General features: G+C 43.7%; 1 protein-coding gene across 1 annotated transcript in view; it reads left to right on the forward strand.

The window, feature by feature from the left end:
* The first annotated feature begins 5,453 nt into the window (after positions 1 to 5,453).
* UBE2Q2 (ubiquitin conjugating enzyme E2 Q2) overlaps positions 5,454 to 21,397 on the forward strand; it is a 42,785-nt gene continuing 26,841 nt past the window's right edge. The window contains exons 1-2 of the mRNA XM_035554014.2: positions 5,454 to 5,743; positions 18,968 to 19,072. Coding sequence (XP_035409907.1) covers positions 5,558 to 5,743; positions 18,968 to 19,072 — 291 coding nt within the window. The 5' untranslated portion in view covers positions 5,454 to 5,557. The remainder of the gene's footprint in view (positions 5,744 to 18,967; positions 19,073 to 21,397) is intronic.

The raw sequence follows: 21,397 nt of genomic DNA on the forward strand, positions 1-21,397 counted from the left end.
GTAAAGATGGGAGGATTACTTTTTAAGATGTACTTGGCCACTTTTTTTATGCTGTATCACCAAGCTTTGTAGTGACATTTGAAGGTTACTAGATGCAGAGTATGTAAAGGATCCCTTACCAGCTCCTGGTAGGTCTTGACCTGTGCTCTCTTGGGGTCCTGTGAACTCCAAATCAGAGTGGTTGAAGATCTCTGGCCTAGCTCACCAGTATTTTGATTCCTATGGATGCTGTGTGACCTTGGTAAAACATGGCCTGTCCTGTTGGGATGACGACAAGGAGAAAGTGTCTATGAGGTGCACTTGGGAGCAACATAAGAACTGACATTAACCCCTTCCCATAGAAACCTTCAACGTGAGCTCTCCACCCAGCGTCCCCCGTCAGCGTTCCCAGCACACAGGGATGGACAGCACCCACAGGAAGCACTCTGGCAGCTCTACGGCACTTCCCCTGCTCCCCTCGAGCAAGGAGGGTGCTAGGGGAGGACTGAATATGGACTGAGACGGTGCAGTTGCGACTGTTCCAGGTCTGAAGCAAGGCTGTGAACAAGGCTGCTGTGGCACAGGCCCCAGGCTTGGGGTGCCCTGCCTCTTCTCAGACAGCTGGACTCTGCTGACGGACCGCATAAGCAGGACACATCCCAGCACTGACACCAGCTCACTGTGTAGCCTTGGGAAAGTCTTCCAAGGCTGGGTCAGAAATTAAATTAGCTGAGTTACTGCAGTGGTTAGACTGTGGTTGGCTCCGAAGACTGTCTGTGCACCTGGTTCTGCAATGACCCTGCCTCCCAAAATTTATTTGACCTCAGTGAGGCAGGATCACATGCCTGCTTCGGTATGACACCCATAATGTTTGTGTTGGTGCAGCACTTTTGACGTTCTGCGGAGGGTTTGACTGGAGACAGCACTGCCATGGGCACTGCTTTGTTCCCCCAAATCTAAACTTATCTACAAAAAGTAGTAACAGTAACTGAGAAGCCCTGCACGCTGTGTGTGTGGTTGCTGAGCTGTGCTTGATTTGTCTTTACCAAATGAAGTGATGCGGTGACATCTGTCTGTGCTTGCAGAGTCTGAAAGCAACAGCTCTGACCTGCCTTGTTAATCTCAGTGCCTCCCAACCTGGATGCCCTGTGCTGATACTCTAAATATTGACTCAGTTAACTATTTTGCTGCCTATCAAAACAAGGAAAAGGAAAGGGGAAGGAGAAGTTGCACATTTACCTATGGTTAAGATTGCATCTCAGCGCTGAGTCCTTGATCTGGGGATCTGTTCATTTCCCTGTCTCCCCCTCCAGCCAGAGGTGTTCAGCAGGACTGAGCCTGCCATCTGACCTCTGCTCCTGTCCATCCCTTTTAAGCTTCTGTGACGACAAAGGAAGCTAAGCTTGCCGAGCCCTGTAAGGCTTAGAACTTTGTGGATCCCAAGAAGGGGTGGGAGTCCCAGGGAGTCCAGGGAAGGTGTGTTAGCATGCTCTACACAGTGCTCCCTGCAGCCACCTCTTCTCTCACCCAGCTGGGCTTTGGAAATACAGTGTCCAGTTTTCCTTTTTTCCCCAGCTTGTTCTGTTCTGTTATTGAGTAGCATGCCTCAGATATGGCTGCGTGGTTCCTTATTGCCTTCATAGATGTGTTTTTAAGAAGCTACATGAGCCATAAAGAAGAACGCTAGTTGTGTTCCCTCACAGTGCATTTTTAAATACTTGCATGCAAAGAGTTTTGTTTCTGATGCGTTTGCACAGTAGATTTTAATCCCCATCTGTAGCACTGGAAGACTGCGGTTAATATGGCTTTGCTTTCCAGTGGCACTTTTCTGCCAATAAATGAATTCCCACAGCATTCATATAGAACAAAAACATACCATTAACCCTGCTTTGCAGACACTATTCAGCTTTTGACTGTTCTGGAATATACGCTGCTCGGTTATATGTATGTGTATATATATGTCCACAGCCAGAAGTACAAATCTACAAACAGTAATGAAATCTTCACAGAAACATTATTGCTGTTTCCTGTCTAGATTTACAAATGCTCTTCATCCGCTGAGCAAAAGCGCTCTAAGGAGGGACGTATTTGACTCAGTTGCTAACAGCCATGGGGACGGACTCAGAATTGTGGCTGAAAACTCCTTCATCAGCCTCAGACCATCCTGGGTAAAACTCTGCTCCGTTGTTGTTGGTTGGTTGCTCGGCTGGCTTATGTTAAGCTCTTGGCCCTAGTATTTGGGTGCCAGGTGGCAACTGCTTGCCACCTAGCCCTGAACATCTGGGCACCAGTATCACTGTTTGTCCAAAGCTGCCTTAGGGTGGGTTGGCCTTTGAAATGCAATTCTGTAACTGTTGCAGTCTTTAAAAGTAAAGTGGGTATTTGAGGAGGTAAGCAATCTCATGGTCCGCTTACTAAGTTTCTTGAAACTGTATTGTCCATCAAACTCACTGACACTGTTTTTCTAAAATGCTTTGAAAGTGACTTCCTTAGGGAAGCTATGACTTTGCTCTGAGCTCAGAAGCTGATATGAAGGCACAGCTATGGTGACCAAGACAGGTTGGATTGCATCTTGGAAAAGCAGGATCCTCTTGACTCACTGTCTTTCTGCCTGTGCCAAAGTTCCAGGTAAGGTTTTCTGCCTTATGCTTCCCTATGTGGGTGTATCAGCCATTATTTGTCTTTTCAGGTCTCACGTTCTGATGCTGCCTGTGAAAAACTTAAAGTATCTCTTCAGTCCCAAGATCAGTTATTATCAAGTTACCCAATAAATATCAGGGAAAAGAGGGAAAAGGAACAAAGAGGGTTATGAAGGTATGTTGTCTTCATAGCAGAGAGATTTGGCCAAAGTGCAGAGCCCAGGAAGAGGAAATCTAGATGTATGACATCATGGAAACCACTCTCTGTATATCAAACATCTACATGCAGGAAGAAAGGTAGAAAAAAAGTGGTGTTTGCAGGCAGTATAGATCAAGGGAACCAAAGAGCATCTGTAATTACTGTAGTCTCATACAGTGCTCTTGAGGGTCTTTACCGATATTAATTTCCTTTATTATTCAGAGATATCAGGTCTTTCCCCACATGCATTCATTTTGGTCTTTGGAGAATTCAGGATTTCCTGAGTCACCTTGTGACCAATGTAAGATTCATGTTAAAGCCTTTCGGCAAGTCCCTGAAGGAAGAAATAGGAATGAACCAGACATGATGAACAGCTCTTTGCACCTCTGCAGCAGTTTCTGTATTCCAGATAGCAAGGCATCCCGGATGTGTTCTCAAGGTCTTTAACACAGAAATGAATTCACAGGCAGAGCTATACCCTCCCAGCTTGCACAATGCCTGCTAAACATGGAAAAGCGCAGCAGAATTTAGGGGAGTGGTGGCAGTGCAGCTGCATGTTGCTTCTTGAAGCCTGCAACAAAAAGGCAGACTGAAGGAGCTGGGGAATGTTCTCTACCAGACTTAAACAGCATATGGCTTGCAGGACGCACTTGGCTGATTAAGCAGTTTGTTTGGCCTGCCAGATGGCCAGGAGACACCATGATGTTTGGATCTCTGGGTGCCTGAGAGAGGTTGTTGTGCCTTCCACCAGCTGGCCAGATAGCACAGGCATGGCAGCCTCCCTGCCCGCCAGCACACCCACACCCTGCCACTGCCCAGACAGATGGGGGGTCGCAGGCAGAGGAGGGGCAGCACAAGAGAGAGGCAGGTGAGAATGCTGAAGGAGGACGAGGAGAATGGAAGCCCAGAGGTAGGGATGGATAGAGGCAGTTCTGGGGAGGGCATGACGAAAGGTGCAGTTTGAACTTGCTAAGTCTCCCTGCTGCAGTGAGGCGTTCTAGGCCAAAATCATATCGTCTGAGCAAAATAGGGCTGAGTCACCAAATTCATTTCTCTGCTGTTTCACGCATCACATCACGTAATGCCTAACAAAGTCTGGGTTGCTTTGTTTCCAGTGTTCCAATAGTAAGGCTCTTCCAGGCCTTTCCTTTTTAATAGGTAGACGTGTAATTTTCTGCTGTTTATAGAGTATTTGCCCTTTGCTTACATATTCCCTTATCTCTCTTCACTTTGCCCGATGACGCATCGACAGACAGCTGTCATATCCGCTCTCTGTCCTTGCTTTGCAGACTATAGAGTCTGAGCCAACAAGACAGTTCAGCCCTTCTAGGAAGGCTGAGTTGCACACGCTTTACAATAGGCACCTTTCAATTGATACTTGGAAAAACAAAACAAAAAACAGGTCTTTCAACTCTCTTTGGACTTTCTGGTATCTTTCATTCAGAGTTTTTAGCTAGTGTCAATCCTTCCTGGCTGGTTTTGCAGCAAAGTATGTTCTTTGCAGCTCTCTTTGCTGGAAGGATAGATTTCAAGCCCACAAATCAATAAGGCTTCCATATGCTGCCATGTGGAGTTGGGCATGTGCATGACTGTTTTTCTGGATCAAGATTAGAGTTCTCACCACTTGAAAAGATTCAGTTTGTGGTTTGTGACGTGCTGCCAGTTCCTCTGGATTTAAAGATTTATATAAAATATCAATGTTTAAAAAAAAAAAAAAAGGAAGCCGTTCCCTATTCCAGCTTTGTGTGTGTGCACGTGGTACCACGTTATTTAAAACTGGTTGGGAAACAAGAAGGACTCCCTGCAACAGTGCTCCCTGTAGTACGTAGTCCCTTGGTACTGTTTGAGGGTTGCTTCTTGTCCCCAAGTGCACAACCGTCTGTGGACAAAGCGAAGATGGAAAGTGACAAATAAAGGCTAGGAGACAGGGTGTCCCCGAGTGACAGAAACAGGGGTAGCATCGCTTGATCCCTGAACGTAGTGACTATTCACTTGGCTCTGCTTTTAGGCTTCGCTGTGCTTTTCTTTGGGTAAAACGTACAAGCTGTTCCAGAGGCACTGGAGAGCAACGCGAGCACTTCCAACGAGCTTCTGGTGCTACTTTGCAGCTCGCAAAGCTGGACCCCGAGCGGCTCTGTGCGCGTCCCTCAGAAGCGCCGGGCCCGGAGCCGCTGCCGCTCGTTGGCTGGCTGCTGGCAGGGCTGAGGGGACCGGGGGCGAGCCGCGGGACCCGTGCGGTGCGGGGCAGGAGGCGGAGCGGCCCAGGTGAGCACCGGGGGGCGAGGGCAGCGGCGGGGGCGGCCCCGGGGGAGGAGCAGGGCCCGGCCCGGCCCGGCCCCGCCGCGGTCCCCGGGCAGCGGGAGGAGGCAGGGCCGCGCCGGGCCGGGGCGGGGCGGCTGGCGGGGCTGGCCCAGCCCGCCGGGGAGGGAAGGAAGGAAGGGAAGGAAGGGAGCGGAGCGGAGCGGGGGGAGCGGGCTGCGCTGTTGCCCTTTTAAGCGAGCGAGCGGGCGCCGCAGGCTGGTACAAAGGCAGCCGCCGCCGCGCTCGCCGTCTCCGCGCCGGCTGGGGCTGCCCCGGCCCCCCCGCCCGCCGCCATCTTCCGCCCCGCGGGCAGGGCCAGGGCCGGGGGCAGGGGCAGGGGCAGGGCCGGGGCCGGGGCCGGCCCGGGCAGAGCAGCCGCGGGGGCGAGGCGAGGCGGCGCAGGCCCGGGCCCGGAGCCGCAGCCGGAGATGAGGCCAGGATGTCGGTGTCAGGGCTCAAGGCCGAGCTGAAGTTCCTCGAGTCCATCTTCGACAAGGACCACGAGCGCTTCCGCATCGTCTCCTGGAAGCTGGACGAGCTCCACTGCCAGTTCGTGCTCCTGCCGCCGCCGCCGGGCTCCGGCCCGCAGCCGCCGCCGCCGCTCACCATCCACTGCAACATCACGGTGCGGGCCGGGCAGGGGCAGGGACCGGGCAGGACAGGGGCCGCCCTCGCCATTGTCTGCGGGGCGCGGGCCGGGGGCGCAGGGGGTGACTCAGCAGCCGGGGCCGGTCGGGGGCCTCCGCCCGCCTGGGGCCGCTTCCCCGGGGGGCTCCGCGCTCCCCTCCCCGCTCCCGGCCCCGCCGCGGCGCACACAAAAGTTGGGAGCGCCCCGGGCCCCGCTCCCTGCCCCGCCGGGCTGCCCTGGGCCGCCGCACAAAGGGGGCAGGAGCCCGGCTGGCGGCGGGGCAGCCTTCCTCCGGGCCCCGGCGGGGCGAGCTCGGCAGGCAGGCGGGGGCCGGTGCTTTGCTGAGTGCGCCACACCGCCGCGGCCTGCGGCCCCGCGGCCCGCTCCGCCCCGGGCCGGGCGGGGAAACGCGGCTGGGGGCCGGGCTTCGTTTCCCTTCGTTCCCTTCTTTTCCCTTTCCGTCTCTCAGTTCTCAGTCCCTTTAGAAGTTTAATTCTCCGAGGCGGTTCGCACGGTCAGAGCGCCCTTGTTCCCCTGCCCAGCAGTCGCCTTCTCATAACGGTGGTGGTTAAACTTGTGAGGGGGCACGGGCAGCTCTCCCCAGGCTGAGGGACCCCGATGTGTGCTTTGCTTTGGGCCTTCACTCTGTTTTTTTCTCAAGCTTCTTACAATGAGTCGGGGGGCAGATTAAAATATTCAGTGTTGTTTGCTGTGGTAAAATCCTCTGGTTTTAAAAGTTACGGGTTAGGGCCTAAATTTGCCGAAGGGTTTGGATGGGTTGGTATTTGTGACTCATGGACAGGAAAGTGCTGGAGGTTCACTTTTATTAGACTACCTTTACTTACAGGTGAACTTAAATGCATCAGCTCTGTTCAGCTTAAAAGTATTGAAAAGTTCTGACTGGGTGAAAATACAGTTAGTATGTTTGGGTTGCATAAGCTCTCAAGGCTCCTTTTGTGTGTAAGGGAATGAAAGTTTCAGACAGTGTGGGGGTGGAACCATGCATGTAAGTCTAAATACCTGAGTACTGAAAGATGAAAGCATGCATGCAAAGCAGGCAGAGCTCATAATCTTGGTAGGATCCTGACTTGCCATACAGTAATAAATTGAAGGGGACGTGTTAAGAGAGCCTTCTCATGACAACTAGCTGTGAAACCTAGAAGTCAGTTCTGTGTTCATAGGACAGGTGTTTGTGTTAGCTGACTCTTCCGTAAGACATAAGATTTTGTTAATGGTAAAATGAGCAAGTTACTTTGGTGTTCTTGTTTTTAGGTATGACATATCAGACAACAAATTGTGTGACTTTCTTTAAATATTATTTATTTAATAGAGAGTGTTTCATTACTGAGAAGTCTGGCTGTATGACCCCCCCCCCCCCCCCCCAGGCATGATCTATTTTATAAATATCTTCTTTAAGATTTAAATGAAACATCTGGTGATTGTACACCCTCAGCAGGCAGTTGATTTCAATGGGTTATGTCTTCTTGTCAAGTGATAGCTAACAGGGAAGCCCAGTAGTAAGGTCTAAAGTTTTGGTGCCTTGGATTTGTGCTGTCGTGTATTTCTGCTTCTGCTTTGTCATAAGTACTTCGGATGGTAATTCTTTCTTATTCTGCATCGAGATATGCCCGCGTGCTTGTAGGCTTTTGGTTGAGGTGTGCCAGAGCAAGCAAGAAACAGGCTTAGGTCGTGGTTGGTATTTTTATGTGTTGTTGAGGAAACTGGGTCTGCAGTTGGCCACTACAGTTGGTTGCCCTAAAAGTCAAGAGATCTTTTGTGTGCCATTAGAATTGTGGCATGCGTGCTTTCAAAAAGAACAGGAAAAGAGCTGTTTCAAACCTTAGAGCCAAGGCTTCTGCTTTGAAAAGAAGCTGTATCTGAGATTCTTGAAACTTGTGTCTCACAGTTGTCTGTGAGCAGCTTGGTTCTTTCCAGTGTTGACTAATTTTTGGCTCTTTGAGGTAGGTGGCTATTTTCCCCCTCTGTTAAAAATAAATGGGAGAAGACAATTTGAGATACAGAGTGTCAATACATGGTTCTCTTGAAACAAGTGTGAAGCTTGTGAGAGAGCCAAAAAGAGAAAGCTGGCCTCTGGACTTCTGTCCTAGTCTTTTGACACAAGTGTTAAAGCTCAAAGTGTGAAAGAAGTTCTGTTTGTTTTTCTCTTCCCGCCCACCACTGAATTGAGTCGATTGGCTCTGACTCCTAATTGCCTCTAGTTTGTTTTTTTTTTTCTGTAGGTACTGTAAATGAGAAGGGTGTAAGTCTTGTTAACTGTGCTTCATTTGGTGTGCAGAGCTTCTGGAGAGCTGAATCAAGGTACTGTGGGAACTAGAACTTCAAGTGATGGTACTAAAATAAACTGATAAGACTATAAAGATAGCAGTAAAAGTTTATTTGAGGAGACTCACTCTCTGCCTCGGGAGCAGTTGCCCTCATGCTCTGGGTTTGTAGTGCAAATATGTAACTTCGGTTGTGTGCTGCTTCTAACCACTTCAACCTCTACAATAATGATAAAGTCTTCAAGGATATTTCTCTTACTCAACAAAACCTTACGTTAATTTGAATGTCTGGACACTCAATAATGCTATCAAGGGGAAGAAAAAACACAAAGGTGAATAATTGCTTTTATTCTTGTTGGTTTTATTAGGGCGCCTTAATATTCTAGCTAAAGTGAAAGCTGTCTAGCAGTATGTACAGGTGCTGAAGTTACTGGATGGAGAAAAGTCTGGTAGGGAAGGAAGCTTCCAGTAGCTTCTGCGCTAAGTCTGAAAAGAGATGTGATAACTGAGTTGCTCTGATCCTCACAATGGATCTCTTTCTTTTTTCCAATCTAGAGAGAGAGAAGGCAGAGGAAGGAGGAAACATTCTCCTGGAGAGGTGAGGGAGAATATCTGCTTAGGAACTGTATGGATCTCTACCAGTGTCCTTGACTAAATTCCAAGGTTTGATTAGAAGTCTGCCCTGGAATTTCTACGATATTCTGATTGCCTGCGTTTGAGTTTGCAGAACTGTCAAAGTTAAGCGTTTGCTGCAGCATCCCAGGGACAGTGTACCTGTGGTACTGAGCAATGCTTCTCATTGAAGCAAGATACACTTCTCCTGATAGGTTTCTGTTTTATGAAGTGACAGGCAAACGTTGTGAAGGTCTGTCCTTCCTTTTTTCTAGTAGTGATCTATGTTGGAATTTAAGTGGTTAATCTGATTATTTTAAGAGGCACTGTAGGGTGGAGTCACCTCTGTCAGAAACATTGCTTTTTATGCCTCAGAACTATCTAATTATTGAACTTGTTCAGGCTGTGTACCTTCACATTCCCGTTCTGTTATGCCAACAGCAGTGTCTCTGTTCCAGAGTTTTATTTCTGTTTTTCTCAGGCTTCTTTTTCATTCACGTAACAGCAATATTCCAGTTAATCGAGTTCCATAAACCGGTGTTCTTTACAAAGTATTTTTATTTATCCTGGTCGTGCATGTCTTTTGAATTAGTGTCAAATCAGTGGTTTTACTCAGAGCAGTGTGTTCTTGATTATTTCGATAAGTGCACTCTTTTTGGTACCTTATCAAACTTACATACCAGTATTCTGATTTCGCTATTACTGGGGGGGGAAGACCACTTTGGACTCCTAAAAGTGAAGGAGGAGTAGGTTCCCCGTCCCTAAAGCGTATTTTTAAATCTGCAGAGAAGTTTGATGATAGTATCTCTCCACTCGTAGACAAAATTTCCATTGAATTCTGTGTCCTGAAGTACCACTTGCAAGGTAGGATAGGGTTTGTGCCAGCTCTGTGTAGGTGCAGATTTTGCCCAAACAGATGCCGGGTTCTGATGTGTAATGATATCCCTCGTACATTTACAATTCAGTCCATGTGATATGCCTGACTTCGGTATGCTCTTGCTTCCCTGCTGGGAAGAAGTATCTTCTGCTTTCACTGAAAAATGCCCTGCTGCTAAATCAGAGTTGAAGATCCTAAGAAAGACTTGAAAAGGGTGCTGACTACAGGTAACTGCAGTTGATGGGAGGAGACTGTTTTCCATTCTAAACCAGAATGGATGAAGACATCTTACCTTTGAAACTTTTGACAAGTTGTATAGATACAGAAAGTGAGTATATTAGGACATATGATAATTCTTCAAAGGCGTAAGATTTTAATATCAAACACACTCATAGCTAATGCCTAGACATCTGATAAACTTTTATAAAGGCTATTTATTTGTACACGGAACTAACCACGTAATGAATGAGGCTTCGTGTTCAAGCCACAGAGTGTTTTTTTTAACATCATCAGATCTGTAGTGAGCTTGAGAACTTTGTCTTGCAGTCTATGGATACAAAGATTAAATAAAAGCATACAGAGCTATACCTTCATAACGCATGCTTTTCTGACTCTAATTAGGTATGCTTTCAGCTTTAAAAAAGGCAGTCGAGTAACTTCTCCAAGATAACACTTAGGCAATAGAAGTTGAGAAGTTCAGTCTTGTTTTATTTATCAAAACAAAATTAAATAAAATGCGAAGAGTGAGGATGCTAACTTCTGTCTGTCCCAAGACTATGATTGGAAAAGGGATGTTGTGAAAAGGAGAAATCCTTCATCTCTGGAAGACGTAGGACCTTAGTGTCTGTTGCCACAGCTTACTTTTGCTACGTGTGAAAAGCTGTAGCTAGCACTTAAGAACTTTGCAGGTCAGTTGTGCTCTTCCCTCTCTAATGTGTGAAGTGCTCCTAAAATATCCTAGAAAGCCCCAGTGGTGGGCTTCAGATATAAACGCTAGCATATAGGCTTTAATCTACAGGAAATTGCCCTTACTACAGATGGGTTGCTTACTGGAATTACTTATAGTTGTTTCAGGACTGGGACAATTTGTGGTCCTCACGAGAGTTCTCCCTGCCTTTTGATAATTGAAAGACTTTCATAAAAGAACTGTATTCGGCATGCTGCTTTAACTGTTCTAGGAGGTTTTTGTCCAAGATTGAAAGATGCCTGGTGATTTTCCTTAATATTCAGTAAATTCAAAGAAACTAAAACTATGAGTGGGATGACTTCGTTGACATCACAACAGTCATTTGATGTTTTGTGATGGTTGCGTTTGATTTGTATTGTCAACAGTATTTGTCAAAATCAGTAGTTGGCATTACCTTTCTTATCCTATAGGAAGGAAAATACACTTCGTTAACTTTTTTTTTAAATTGGGAGCGGGAGGTAAAATTCTGACTCTTGTCAAAGCTTTCTGTCACTGAAATAGGAATAAGGGAGTAGTATATGAGGTGTGTCCTATTCTCTGAATAAGGCTGCACTTTCACATTCGCTATGGCAGTCTATCTGCAATGGGACACTGTAAAATCAGAAGTTATTAATGGAGTTGATCGCTTGTGCTCACATAAAGTAACTTCATTCTGTTGGACTTAAACTAGAATGAACCTGCAGGCATTTGGTCTGTCATATGCCTGTGGATATTGGTTATTGATGACCTGTTGGTACCCTCAAATGTGTATTAAAAGTTAGGGTTGATAGGAAGAACAGAGTATGATTGGGTCCTGTGCACTCCGTAATCCTGCTGATCCCATAACAGCAAAGGCTGTGTGCCTTGTGAGGTGGCCAGAATTGATTTTACTGGATTAAGGACCTAGCTGGCACATAAAAATTCTTTACTGGGTCATTGTTAATCTGGATCGCTTCCCAGTCTGGTTCAGCATGTGGCTGCACAGACAGCTGTACCAGCCCAACAGAGGGCAAAGGAATGAGTGAATGCTGGGGAACAGTGCTGCTTGCCAAGTGCTGTCTGAGTCCTCAGTGGTACTTGGGATCGCTCCTGTGTGGGAAAACCTGAGCTGGTGTCAATCCAGTGGGTTTACACAGGTGTCTGGTCTGTGACAGTGATGCCTAAATTGAGAGAACTGGGCTCTTAACAGTCAAACTGGAATTAGAGTTTACCTGTAAAATCAAATTCATTTCAGGAGAATAGAAGATGGAGACAGTTCTCTGGATAGTGTTTGAACTGTTTTAAAAATGGCAATAAGAGTTAAAACTTCTGAATAGGAACAAATATTGGTAGAGGCTGATGAACAGAAAGAATTGCTGTTTTAGTTATGCCTCTGTGGATTACTGTGCAGTGCTATCAGGTTGTTTGCCTTTCTGAAAGGTTATAAAACCCTGAATTCCTGGCTGAAGCTGATTTATTTTAGACTATGAATGGGAATACGTCATTTGAAGAGATATGATTGCTTATTATTTAATAAGCACTCCACTGTAGTTCTTCAGCTGTTAGCTCTGTAGGAGAAGTGAAAATGACCTGTCACCAGCTCATGGAAGACACCTGGAAAACTAAATGACTGATTACAGTAAGGAGATGCTATTTAATGTTCAGATGTTATGTCAACCTGCCTGTATGCAGCGCAGTTGAAGCTAACAGGAACAGAAGAGTTCTCAGTTGCACTTCGCTGGAAGTGAACATTTAGGATATGTTATGCTGGTTTCCTGTTTCCAGCTGTAATCTCCAAGTGTGGTACTAAAGTCATGATATTACATGTTTTGTTTCTTCTTTGTTATCTCATGCATACAAGACATCCTGGTGTTTTAAGTAAGCGTAGAGAAGTTGGTGCGTGATTTCTTGATTTAGTTTGGGCTATATTCTCCTTTCTCCCAGATCTCTTAACTTCTTAACCCCTCTGAGAGAGAGTGTGTTGGAGTTACAGATTTTCCGATAGCTTCTTCACTGTGTATTCAGAAAGACCGTTTGTAAAGGGAGAGGGGAAAGAGGAAAGTTCTCGAGTTGTGAGAGGGGCAAGTGCACTATGTCTCCGATAGGATGGGGGTGAGCTATTTGGGCACTTGAAAGGCCTAGATTTTCTGAAGGTAAAGAGAGTGGAGAGGAGGGAGGGAAAGCCTGTATTTTTGGGTGACAGCAGAAGTGACATCAGACTTCTCACATTGAGGATAACTGTCTTAAGTGTTAAAGGCAAGAGCATGTCTGCTGGGGAAGTTGTTCTGAAGTTAGATGGGGGAAGAGTATGGTGTGTTAGAACTGCTGCTAGCCTTACAAGAAGCCATTCTTGGCTACTCCAGCTTTGTGAGACTAATGATGATTCCTAGAAATACATTCAGAAAAGGTGTAGTTACAGAAATAGGTGATTAATAACTCTTGATGGTTATAAGAAGTTGATAAGTTTCAAGAAACTGGAATTCCTTCAGCGACTTCCTACAAAAGAACCTGCTAATGATGAAGGAAGAATATTGAAGAATCTGATTTGCAGAGTAACTTTATCTTTAGCACGTGTCTAGCTACTTACTAGATAAACCATTGCCAGCTTGAATGCCTATATAATGCATGTGTTAAAGAAAAGAACCTGTGGTGGCTGAGAGCTCTAAACCAGCCACACTCTGAGTGTCAGGGTGAGAGTCCAAGCACACGGTGGTCTTTCTTTTGTGTGTGAGACAAGCGAGATGGGTTGATCTGACTGCTGTGAGATGGTGTGTTTAAAAAACAAACAAACAAACAAAAAAACCCGCTGGATTCGAGTCTTGGCTCTGTAACCTTTTTCCTGATAAGCAGGTTACCTAATGTTAAATGATAATGCATTCTGTGCTTAATTTTCAGCGTGGATTATCTGTAGCTTTTTCTTGCTGTTAATTGTACTGGAGAAGGAATGTTACTTAGCTCACTTAACTGGGTTGGTTCTCAGCAACTGCTTTAATTTTTGGAGGCTACACACTGCTCTTGAACAACTGTCACTTGCTATGCTGTTAGCTAAGTCGTGCTTAGTGTTGATGTTTAGAGCTGTATTTGAGCAGTGGTATGTTATCATTTGGTGGATTTTACTTGGGGTCCTTACGGAAACGTTGAGTGTTCATCTTTTCTGCAAATTTCTTTTAATGGATTGTTAGATGGCATATTGCGTTTTGATGGTGACCTGGAGAATAAAATGTTGCTTCACGATGAAGATAAATAACATTGATTCTATCAGAAAAGTGACATTTTTGTATTTAAGCTTACAGCTGGTATTTTAATTCTGTGCAGTTAGGGTATACTTGACAACATACACCCCCCTGCCTTTATTCGGTAAGGGGAGTGGATGAAGTTGTGACAACTGATAAGGCAGTCTGATAAAGCTCTTTTTCCAAATGTATTGTGCAGTTTCACGCGTCAGAATTGACAGGTGGGGCATTTTTTGTAGGCTAAAGAGTTGGAAGAATTGACTGACTGTGAAGACTTGACCCTAAGAAGAATAAGAACCGTGATGTCACATGTGCGTTCATATTTATGACCATTTAAAGTGAGGTTTTGTGCCTTCTCTACTTGGCTTGTGTGTGTTCTGGCTTCTTCTAGGGTAATGGTGCTTGTTTGAGCTGCAAGAGAGCATGTGTGTACCTGGATAGAAACGTGGATGTAAATCACAGAAGTGTGGCTTAGGTTACTTCACAAACTTGGGAATCACTGGCCTCTTGTACGTGCCTGTTTGAAAGCAGCATTTGGTTAAGTCTTTTCTGGCAATCTTTTTTTCTCTTTTTCCTTTCCTCAGAATGTCACTTTCTCCTTTATGTTTTCCAAGTCAAAAAGATAATGATTCTGCAGTAGTTTCAGGAGAATTCCTAGGGCCTGAGTTGAACAAAAGAACTTGTGCAGATGAGTCTGCAAGTTACAAGATTATTGCTTCTTGAAATAATTCTTGCACAAGTGAATTACAATTGAAATACTGGTCCTCTACTTATTTAGCTATGCTGTGGTTGCTATCGTATGAATATTGGCAGTTTCAACTGAATCTGTGTGTTGCAATAAGTGTTTCATTATCTAGGCTTTCAGTTCATTTAAAAATGTGCTGTAGTTCACGTGTGTTTGTACAGAACGTGGCTGTGCAAGGCGCAAAGCAGCAGACTGTTGCACACCTGTCTGTAAGAGCCTGGTGAGACAAGAGCGAAGGGAACTGCTCTGCTCTGCCCTGCCCTGGAGGCCATCTGTTGTGCAGGCTGAAGTCGTGTCCATAACCTTTCTGCATGCTCTTAGTGGAAACGTTTCCTTATGGTTACTTCTGTGGTAGCCTCCTACAATCAGTAGGATGTGTTTGTACAGAGAAATAATGTATTTTTGCTTGGAACAATTTGTGATTGCAGAGTGAAGTTTACAGGCACCTATGGAGGTGTGGTTTGTTGTGGTCTTTCTGTTCTCTGAGGCACCTGCCTTTGACCCTGCCATCTCAAATGTGGCTGCATTTAATAACATAAACAGTTCTAGAGGAAGAAACGCTGCTCATTCCCTGGAGACTGTGTGGGAGAGAAAAACCACGACTATGTTAGTTGTGTTGTTTTAATGTGCTCCTGAAGGTATTCGGCTGTGTAGTGATGAGCGTGTTAGCAGAACCCACACAGAACAGGATGATGGGATCCTTTCACCTGCCTCCTGCAAAGTCGAGAGTTGATTAATCTCTTGCAGTCCCTAGGGGTCTAACCAAAGCATGCAGCTTCATCTTGGACTGTTTTGTAGTGCAGGCTGTCAATGCCAAGACAGTCGCTGAACTTGAGGGTAGAATTGCAATAATTTTCTAAGTTTAAAAGCTGGCTGTATTGTAGTCAGTTGAACTAGGTTCCTTACCAAATGTGGGACCTCTAACAAGTATTCGTACTGAACTGAGCAGGTTAGGCTTTGACTTCAGGAAGATTGTAGGGAAATTAAAACTAATATAATCTTGCTTTCTGTAGTGTAGTAGCATCTAAAGATCTCTGTTTAACTCACCTCTAGTGAATAAATTATGTCCTGCTATTTATCTGCATTCAGCAAGTAATAGTGTGTTGTATACAGTCTTAACATCTAGAAAGAAAAGGTGAAAGTTTTCCCCTTATTCAGTAGGGGCGTGTAAAATTAACATTGTCTCCACAACCATCCTCCATTAAATTTGATTTTTAATGCCCCCAATGCATATAAGTGTTGCTCTGAAAATGAGTTTCGTTTAGTTGTAGCTGATGTAAAAACAATGGAACTAGCTTCTGTCAGCGATGGAGATTTTGCAAAATCTTAGAAAATGGAATCGCATTAGAAATCCCATTTGCTAAATTTTGTTCAGCCGGTGCACTAAGGAGATACAAAAAGGGGGAAAAATAAGACATTCTAAGTTTATTTGAAAATGAAAATGAAAAACTGTCAGTGTGTACTTGCCATTTTAAACCCTAACCCTGCAGATGTGTGTTTAAACGTGTTTTCTGACAATTTGTCATGATTAAAGGGCTCTGTTATATGCAAGGAGATTTGGGTTACTCTATTGCCTCATAGCAAACATCATATGCAGGTTGCTGTAATCTTAGGAAGGTGAGCAAGATGATTTTTTTTTTGGGGGGGGGTAGGTTATTTGTGGGTTTTTAGTTTTTTTTTTTTTTTTAATTTAATAATTTCTCCCTTTAAACAGTATTGTTAAAATTTAGAAATAGCTCATTCATTCAAGTCCTTTTACTAACATCAAGGCAGTGTTGCTGTAGATCTATAAAGCAAGTTAAAGATTACATAACATGGCAAGTAGAACACCCTTATTGCTGAGCACCTATTGTTAAGAATGAGAAAGCTTAGATAGGATGTACTTAGGTGACAGATCTGTCTACCCAAGAGAAGCAAAATTAGTAAAATGTGAGTAGACCATCTTAGAGAAGATGGAACAGAATATCTCAACGGTGAGATTCTGTGTGTCTTCTCTTCATATGCTATTACAGGACTTGATAGGTTTTTGAATTGTTCCAGTGGCAGGAGCATGGAGCTTTTCTATTTTGTGTGCTTGTTAGTAAGCTAAATTCTTTTGCTGTATTCTGCAACAGAAGCACCAGAAGTGTTTGTGCTGAAAAAGCTGTCAGTCTGTCCTGGTGTTACACAAAGGCTCTCTAGAAATGATGATCCCATGCATTGTAATTATCTCTAGGCTGCTGTAAACATTCAGCCTTTGTCCTCAGGCCTCAGTACATGCTAGGTGTGAGGTCATCCCCGCTTGTCATGGCCTACTGAGTGATCGCACTGCGCTTGCAAGCTGTACAACGTGCGTTAGCTTAGGAAAGCTGCCCAAATCGGAGCATGCAGCCTTTGTCTCCTGTGAGGAATTTTTGCTTTTGCTTGTGGAGAGCAGGAACATGTTAAGTTACAGCAATTGCATAAAACAGCTCAGCCACTTGATACCGATCATGTCTGTACAGATAAGCTAGATGCAGCATCTTCAAAGGTCAGCTACGTAGTAATAGGTCCAAAATAATGTCATTTTTAGCCACTGAGAAATAATAATTAGCATTTCGAACAGCAGGTATCTAGTATTGTAAAAGAATTGCTATTCTAGGGCTCCTTTTATGAAAAGTCAACTTTTTTTTTTTGAAATTTGTGTTTCTTATGTAATGTAACTTAAATCCATCTGTCCTCTCTACAGAATGCAGGTACAGAAGAAAAGGCTGACTTCATTTTCTGAACACAATTAGCTCTTGTGAAGTTCAGTTGTTTGACCTCACAAACCCCAAGCTTAGTTCTGGATTGCACACTGTGGTATTACAAACTCATGAGCTTGTTTATATCTCAGGATCAGAATGTTTGAAGTTTGTGTGTGAATTCTGTATTTCAAAATATAGTGACTCATATCCGCGTGAAACGCAGCTGTTCCAAAAATACGAATTTTTGATCTAGAAAAACTTGGTGTCAGTTATGTTTTTAAGTTAAAGAGAGCATAATTGTTGGTAAGTCTGAAGAATTAAAAAGTGTTGCAATAAGTTGAAAGGTACACTAACTTGCATTTGGCTATTAATATTAAGCACCTCCTCCTAAAAAGTTGGAATATGAAATGAAGTATCCATATTCCAGAATTCCAAAAATTTTGTCTTTTCTGCTGCAGATGAGTGAATGTGCTTACACAATGTTTAAGAAAAGCCTTTCTGATAAATGCATGGTTCCCATTCATGTTTCAAAAGCTAAAGCAGACTAAAAATAGAATGTCTAATGCATTTGGGGGAGTACAGTAATTTCTATGTGCTGTACATTCACAAGACAGGCAGTATCAAATCCTAGTATGTTTTCTCTTATACGGCAGGACTTGGCATTCATTACAGAAAATGGAATGAATTGAAATGAGAGCACAAAATGAGGAAAGGATTTGTCATTCAATGCAAAAGGCATCAGCATGTTCAAATAGCTGCTGTAATGTATTAAAACACATCATCAGTCCTGTGCTACCAGTCTGATGAAAGATTTGCTCCAAGTTTTTTGGAGGAGATTATTCTATAGCCCTCCAGACTGGGAATAAGTACTGAATGCAAACCATAAACGGCTTATTCTAGGCTTGTCCATGGTCTTATTTTGGTGGAGAAAGGAGCAATAAGCATCTTCCTAGCACCTTTTGAAGGGCTATCTGATTGGCATCTTAGTGACAGAAAAATCATTTGTGGTGGATCGTGTGAGTGGTTGTTGGGCCGTATCTGTTCCACGGCTATATGTGCCCTAACCATAGTTTATTCTGGAAAATCAAGTACACTTCTAATCCTGTGAAACCACTTGATCTCACTGTTGCTAGGATTGGTGCCTGCCAAACAACTGTAGGAATCTATTGATGAAAGAAAGGTCTCTTCTGTAAGCTTTCTTGATAGGGTTGTGTGCGTTATATTATTTGAGAAATCCTTCAGCGAAGGTTAGTCCTGTATGAGCCTTGTTAGTACAAAGGTAAAACAGTTTTTGGCATTGTGATCTGCCTGTTAACTTGTCCTCCAAGGCAGGAGATTTGAACTGTGTTGCTTCAGTCTGAGAGCTAATGTTAGAATAGTTTGAGTAATCCTGATTAAGGAGGAAATCAGAAGATTTCAGGTTTTGTTGCTTTCACAGATACTGTTTGGAAGAATCAGTATTTCCGTGAGAAAAATGGGGTGGATATAATTTTATTCTTTGACATGTACTACTTGTGATTTTTTTTTTTTGTAATAACCATTTGTACTGAGTTTCTAAATGTCTTTCTCCTGCTCCACCTGCCCTCAGGGCTTTAAATTTTTAGTACTGTCTTATGTATGTCCATTGTCTGATCAAGATGAAAATAGAACATAATACTAGGAGAACCTGTTAGCTTGGATTTCTTTCAACTTCTTTTGAGTTGTCGAAAATTATGGTGTTGCTTTTATTCCATGTTACCTGGCTTAGAGTAGGATGAGGTGATGTTACTGTGTTGTGAAATTTTTGGTGTGATTGAGCTTTAAAAGCTTTGTGGTTTTATTTTGTTGTTGTTTTTTAAACAGGAGTCTTACCCCTCTTCATCGCCAATATGGTTTGTAGAATCAGATGACCCAAACCTGACTTCAGTCTTGGAGCGTTTAGAAGATATTAAGAAGAGCAATACTCTGGTGAGCAAGTGTCCTGGTTGCTTTGGGTATATTTTTTTCAGTTCAGCTTTGTCACATTAATGAGCAAATAAATTAGGTCAGTTCAGGGGATGTTTTGGGGCCTTTGTAAACAAAAGTTTCCTCTTTAAAAAAAACCACATGTACCAAAAGTAATTGTAAAGATTTGAAACAAGGAGGGAAAGATGACTTAAAAATGCTCATTCTCTCACAGAAGTTTCATCCCCAGTAAGTTTAAGGCTTTCTGAAACTAATTAGTGAAATTCATGAGAACTTAACTGCTTGTATAACAACACTTTTAGTGTTTTCTTCACACAGAGATCAACTACAAAGGCAAGAGGACGTTTAGAGGAATGTTAAATATAGATCTTAGTCTGTGACCTCTAGCCAAGGAGACACAGCACAGTGCAATAGTAGAATACAAGGCCAAATGAGCGGTCTTTGAAAATGCATTTTTTCAGAAGGTTCTCCAGCTTGCAGCTGGTGTGACTAGTAGCTTCAGACTAAAACAAGGTTTTAGATGTTTCCTACTCTTAACTACCTACAGGTTTGCTTGTGTTAGGGTGGAAAGCTTTATCATAGACACGTGTGGGATTTGCTGTGCTGAATTGCACGAGGACATAGACTACTTCTGTTTGTTATAAGAACATCTGATACCAAGATTGTACTTGCCTATGTAAATACTGATGGGTTGATGTAAGACACCTGTGGATGGCCCATTGTCTTCTCAGGAATCCACCCCACATCACGTAATGTCAAAAATGAAGACAGATAGGAGTAGTTTAAGAGACAAATACTTACACTCCAAAATCTGACTTGTTTTGTTCAAAAGGCTTGAGTTTGTGGGTATTGAGTTTTTGTACCTACAGCTTTCCCCCTTACAACACCCCCCATTCAACGGAGCTGGAGTGACTTGCACACACCCTTCTTGTAGTGGGGTAGAAGGGATAAGGAACTACTTGCAGAAATGAATCCCAGAGTCTTCTGATTTATCAGAAGAGCTGATTTTAAACCAGTTTCCATTTAAGTTATTGCAGCTAAAGGACCAGTTTTCCCATGTTGCTCTGAAGTCATATTAGAAACATCACTGAAACAGTAAAATTTTGAATGGGAAACTGCACTGGACTCTCCAGGAGCTCAAGTCAGCACAGCAAATATTATAAAAGGCATTTATCCTGGTCTCTGAAATCCTTTGGTATTACTCTGTTCTTTCTGCTTGCTTTGTAGCTTTTGGTGGATATCAGTTAGGGAAACTGAAGAGCATGCTCTTCAGGCATAAAAGTTACGTAGGTATGTAAAAGCCTTTTGTTTGACATGGTAGAAAGAAAACTCTTTTACCTATGTTAAAATCATGCGCATGTTTCCTGGAAAATCTACTGTTGGTCTGAAGCTGATACTTATCTGGGTATCAGCATGGTACTTCTTTCTATGAAAATTCCCCAAACACAAAAGATTGAAAAGTTATTAAGAAGGTAGTAAGCATAGATAGCAGTGGCTTTGGAAGCTTCAGCTGTTTAACTGACTGTTCATAGTGAATAAGATCCAGCCAGCAGATGAAGGGGCTATAGGGTCTCTCTGACCCCTAGTGTCTCCTGAGTTCATTATCAGATCCGGAAAATTAGCATTGCTTTAGTCTTGATAGGCAGTTGAAACTGACAGCCACCTTCTTGTGGTTGTGCCATGCAAAAGATAACTCCTACCTCAACTTCATTGTTTTGTTAAATACAAGGAAGGTTATAGTTCCAGTAGGGCTTAAATTCATGTGAAGATTAAAGCTGCCCACAATCTCCAAACCTTGAGGGCTTAAGTTTGCATGGACAACTTGAAAAGTACAGAATGCCTGCCACAAGTATGTGTACAGCTTGTCCAAGTTGTTGTCACTAGGACACTACTTCTGCATTAAGAACTTAGATTTAGTCCCACCTGGTGGCATGTCAGGTGAGACTTTTGGTGCTTTCAAACTAGCTGAGTAGCAGCAACTGTTATGTATCAAATCGTAGACACGGAAAAAACGCAGAAAGGAAAGCAAAGTTCCTTTTTGAAACTGCCCAAGGCTGCTAAATACGTGTGGAACCAGTACTGTCACAGATAAATTGATAGCTAAGTAGTGGACGTGCTCCATGTGACACTTATTTCTTGCCCGTTTCCTCATGTATCCTTCAGCAGTTTTGTTCAGTGGTAGGCTAAGATTTATTTGTGTATATATACATACATGTGTATATATACTCATGTAATTATACAGATACATGTAGAAGAGGGTGTGTATAATTACACTGCACTTGAACCCCAGGTTTTCTTGGTAATCAGAGGACAAGGTGCTTCATAATG

Source organism: Cygnus atratus, chromosome 11, assembly GCF_013377495.2.
Source record: "Cygnus atratus isolate AKBS03 ecotype Queensland, Australia chromosome 11, CAtr_DNAZoo_HiC_assembly, whole genome shotgun sequence".
Taxonomy (NCBI): Eukaryota; Metazoa; Chordata; class Aves; order Anseriformes; family Anatidae; genus Cygnus; species Cygnus atratus.